The sequence below is a fragment of the Gekko japonicus genome, unplaced genomic scaffold (genome assembly GCF_001447785.1).
Source record: "Gekko japonicus isolate JY-2015 unplaced genomic scaffold, Gekko_japonicus_V1.1 scaffold102, whole genome shotgun sequence".
NCBI classification, from domain to species: Eukaryota; Metazoa; Chordata; class Lepidosauria; order Squamata; family Gekkonidae; genus Gekko; species Gekko japonicus.
In genome coordinates, this window is record NW_015172006.1 from 880,808 (window position 1) to 884,695 (window position 3,888).

Consider the following 3,888-nt stretch of genomic DNA (forward strand, 5'->3'; position numbering starts at 1 on the left):
CCCCCCAAGCACCAAGAAGAGAGAGCATCACTTGCCCCAGAGTCCCTATCTATACCTTGTGGCTAATAGCCACTGATGGACCTCTGCTCCATATGCTTATCTAATTCCCTTTTGAAGCCGTCCATGCTTGTAGCTGCCACCACTTCCTGTGGCAGTGAATTCCATGTGTTAATCACTCTTTGGGTGAAGAAGTACTTCCTTTTATCCGTTCTAACCCGACCGCTCTGCAGTTTCATGGAGTGCCCACGAGTTCTTGTATTGTGAGAAAGGGAGAAAAGTACCTCTTTCTTTACCTGCTCTTTCCCATGCATAATCTTATAAACCTCGATCATGTCACCCCTCAGTCGTCTTTTCTCCAAGCTAAAGAGCCCTAAGCGCTTTAACCTTTCCTCATAGGGAAAGTGTTCCAACCCTTTTATCATTCGAGTTGCCCTTTTCTGCACTTTTTCCAAAGCTATAATATCCTTTTTAAGGTGTGGTGACCAGAATTGCACACAGTATTCCAAATGAGGTTGCACCATTGATTTATATAGTGGCATTATGATATTGGCTGATCTGTTTTCAATACCCTTCCTAATAATCCCCAGCATAGCATTGGCCTTCTTTATTGCAGTCACACACTGTCTCGACATTTTCAGTGAGTTATCTAGTGCAACTCCAAGATCTCTCTCTTGCTCAGTCTCTGCCAGTTCAGACCCCATCAACGTGTATTTATATTTAGGATTTTTGGCTCCAATGTGCATCACCTTGCACTTGGCCACATTGAACCCCATTTGCCATGTTGACGCCCACTTGCCCACATGTTAAGGCTTATGCATGCACCTTCAATAGGTGACTTGTACAGCTTTCTGAGCCTATGTGTGTGTGTATGTGTGCACAGTCCATTGTGTGTCAATAAACATAGTCCATAACTCAAATATTAAGTTCATTCCTTTACACTGCATTCAGGCTTGGGGATCTTGTCTACCCAGGAGTCCAGCCCCTGCATAGTTCTGCTTCCCTCTGACTTCATGCCATAGTCCCAAAACGTGTTACCTTGGTCCAGGGCAGAGTCCGCCACCTGCTGCTCGAGCTGCTTTCTCAAGCGATCATTGGTTTTAATGGATTCTTCGAGCTGGTGCCTCAGCATTCGAATTTCTTGGAGATGCTCCATTAACAGTTCTAAACAGCACAAGAGCAAACGTGTCACTTAATGCCAGACAACTATTTCCTGTCCTGAAAACTGTATATGCTTCTTTAGGCAGCTGTTTGGTGAATTCCAGTTTTACATTTGGTGCTCCAAGCCTCTCGCAGTTTTATTGTATTTTTTAAAAGGATCAAACTAGTTGGGGAAACAGGGTACCTGCGAGTGGATCTCCTGACTCCCCCAATCTCCAGGCTCCCAAACTTAGATTGTGGTACTGTGTGCATGTGTACTGAGGTGTGGGCTTTAACACACAATTCATCCTGCACTCTTTGCAATCTCAGTTTTTGCAATCTGAGTTGGCCCCTGGAGTTGCAATTTGCCCACTGGAGGGAAAGCAGATAGGCACCATGTGGTACACAAACTGACCCTCACTCCCAGAACAGAGAAAAGCTTGGAGACCCTACTGAGACTGTGAGAATGTTTGGGGCTTCTTTGTCATCAAGCTGCAGCCAACATATGGCAATCCCATAGGGTTTTCAAGGCAAGAGACGATCAGAGGTGGTTTGCCAATGCCTGCCTCTGTGCAGCAACCCTGGACTTCCTTGGTGGTCTCCCAACAAATACTAACCGGGGCTTAACTTCCTAGCCTGGGGTACCCGGAGAATAAGAATGATACAGGGGTTAAAGTCCCACCACCAGTGCTGAGCTTACTTTAAAAAAATCAATTGAAATTAATAAACAAGATACAGTACTCTACATTACAGATAAAAATATAGTTTACAACGTATTTCTAGACTACAGATATTGGTAACAGTTAAACTTGTTAAATAACAACAAAAAAGTTATACTGCATTCAATTCAATTCCGACCTTTAATGGCATAACATACATAATCAAGTATATTTATATTTATTTATTAGATTTTTACCCCGCCCATTCCAATAGCTGTATCTAAGCTCAATGAAAATTCTTCTTTTAACAAAAGGTATTCAAAAAAGGAGAACCATATCGAAACTGATATTTTTGACTGATATTCCTCATTATTTCTTTGTACAAGGGATTCTGCTATTTTATTTAATATACAGAGTTAGATATCCAGCCAGCAATCAATAATGGTTTAGTGCTCTTCCACAATTTAGCTATAGTTAGTCTAGCTGCTGCTCATAGCTTTTCTAGAAGAGTTTTGTTATTTATCTTAGAAGCTGGTTCCCTCCACAAACTAAGTACTTATATATACGGATCTAAGGGTTTTTCATAGTTATTTGATAAATAATAGGTATGATGTCTTTCCAAAAGACCTGCACTTTTTAACATGACCACCAAGTATGCCAGTATGTACCTTTCCCCCCACAACCCCACCAACACACAGGAGATATATTTTTTGTTATATAGGTCCCAGTCACACGGGCCAGATAACGTGGGGGGAGGCGTGGCTATTTGCACCATCGCAATTTGACGCGGCCCAACACGATCAGATGCGACGGCATTGTTTCCATGCGACTGCCGAACGATACTGGTTGGCGACGGATGCATGATGCTTACCAGATGTTTCCATGTGATCACGCCTGTATAATCCGCCCGGCAATTGTGGCTCTCCTGCAGCAACTTCTGCGTGTGACCGGGACCATAGTGTATTTTTAAAGGTGTTAAATACCATCTAGATACTGTGCTGAGCTTACTTACTTGACCCTTCCCAGTTATTCATGGAAGACCATCATCATGTTCACCATGTTCATCCACAGACTCCCATTCCCATGTTATCCTTACAACAGCCACTTTCAGGTAGGTAAGGCTGAAATAGTGTGACTGGCTTAAGGTCACTCAGTGAGTTTCATGGTTTAGTGTGGATTTAAGATGACAGCTCTAGGGTCAGCATCCAGAACTCTAGATGCTACACCATGCTGGCTCATAAGCATTCACAAGACTGCAGCCGTAGGCTAATTCCTGTTTTCATGGAACTTCTTGCATGTCTACATACCCCAAGGCTTATTTTTAATCTAAGAACATAAGAACATAAGAGACACCAATGTTGGATCAGGCCAAAGGCCCATCTAGTCCAACAGTGCCATCAGGAGGTCCACCAGTGGGGCCAGGACATTAGAAGCCCTCCCACTGTTGCCCCCCCCCCAAGCACCAAGAAGACAGAGCATCACTTGCCCCAGAGCCCCTATCTATACCTTGTGGCTAATCTTTTAGTCCCCCCCCCCAATTTAAAATTTGCACACAAAAACCATTATATTCAACCAGTGTTTCTGATAGAATTCTTTCCAGATTAAATATACTTGTGCACAATTCTCATGAAGATGTTTCCATAAGACACTTTGGGTAAAAAAAGAGAAAGAAAAAGTCCAATAGAAAGCCCTGCAAAAGGAAGGGAAAGAAAGGAGGAGAAACCCCTTTATAATTACAGGACAGCTCATCCTGCTTGCCCACTAATTTTTCCTCTGGCCCAACCGTGCTGGCAAAACACACCACCGTGGAGCAGGAAAAAAGAGCAACACCTTGAAGACTAACAAAATTTGTGGCTGGGTATGAGCTTTTGTGCGTCACTGTTCACTTCTCTAACCTCAGTTCAGAGCGCAAATTTTTCACAGCTATCGTTTCAGACCATGTGACAGCACCTTCCAATCTGTTCACTGCCCTAGACAAGGATCCCTTGATCATATTTTTGTATCTCTCCACGGCATTTTCCATTCTGCCTGTGAATGTCCTTGGTCACCTGCAAGTCCCTTTCTCTTTTAAATGGAAACCTGCTTCCATTAT

The 3,888-nt window shown here is 43.2% G+C and overlaps 1 protein-coding gene across 1 annotated transcript in view; it reads right to left on the reverse strand.

The window, feature by feature from the left end:
• Window positions 1-3,888, reverse strand: part of CDK5RAP2 (CDK5 regulatory subunit associated protein 2) — a 204,707-nt gene that overhangs the window by 30,579 nt on the left and 170,240 nt on the right. The window contains exon 25 of the mRNA XM_015420167.1: window positions 1,036-1,161. Within this exon, the coding sequence (XP_015275653.1) occupies window positions 1,036-1,161 (126 nt within the window). The remainder of the gene's footprint in view (window positions 1-1,035; window positions 1,162-3,888) is intronic.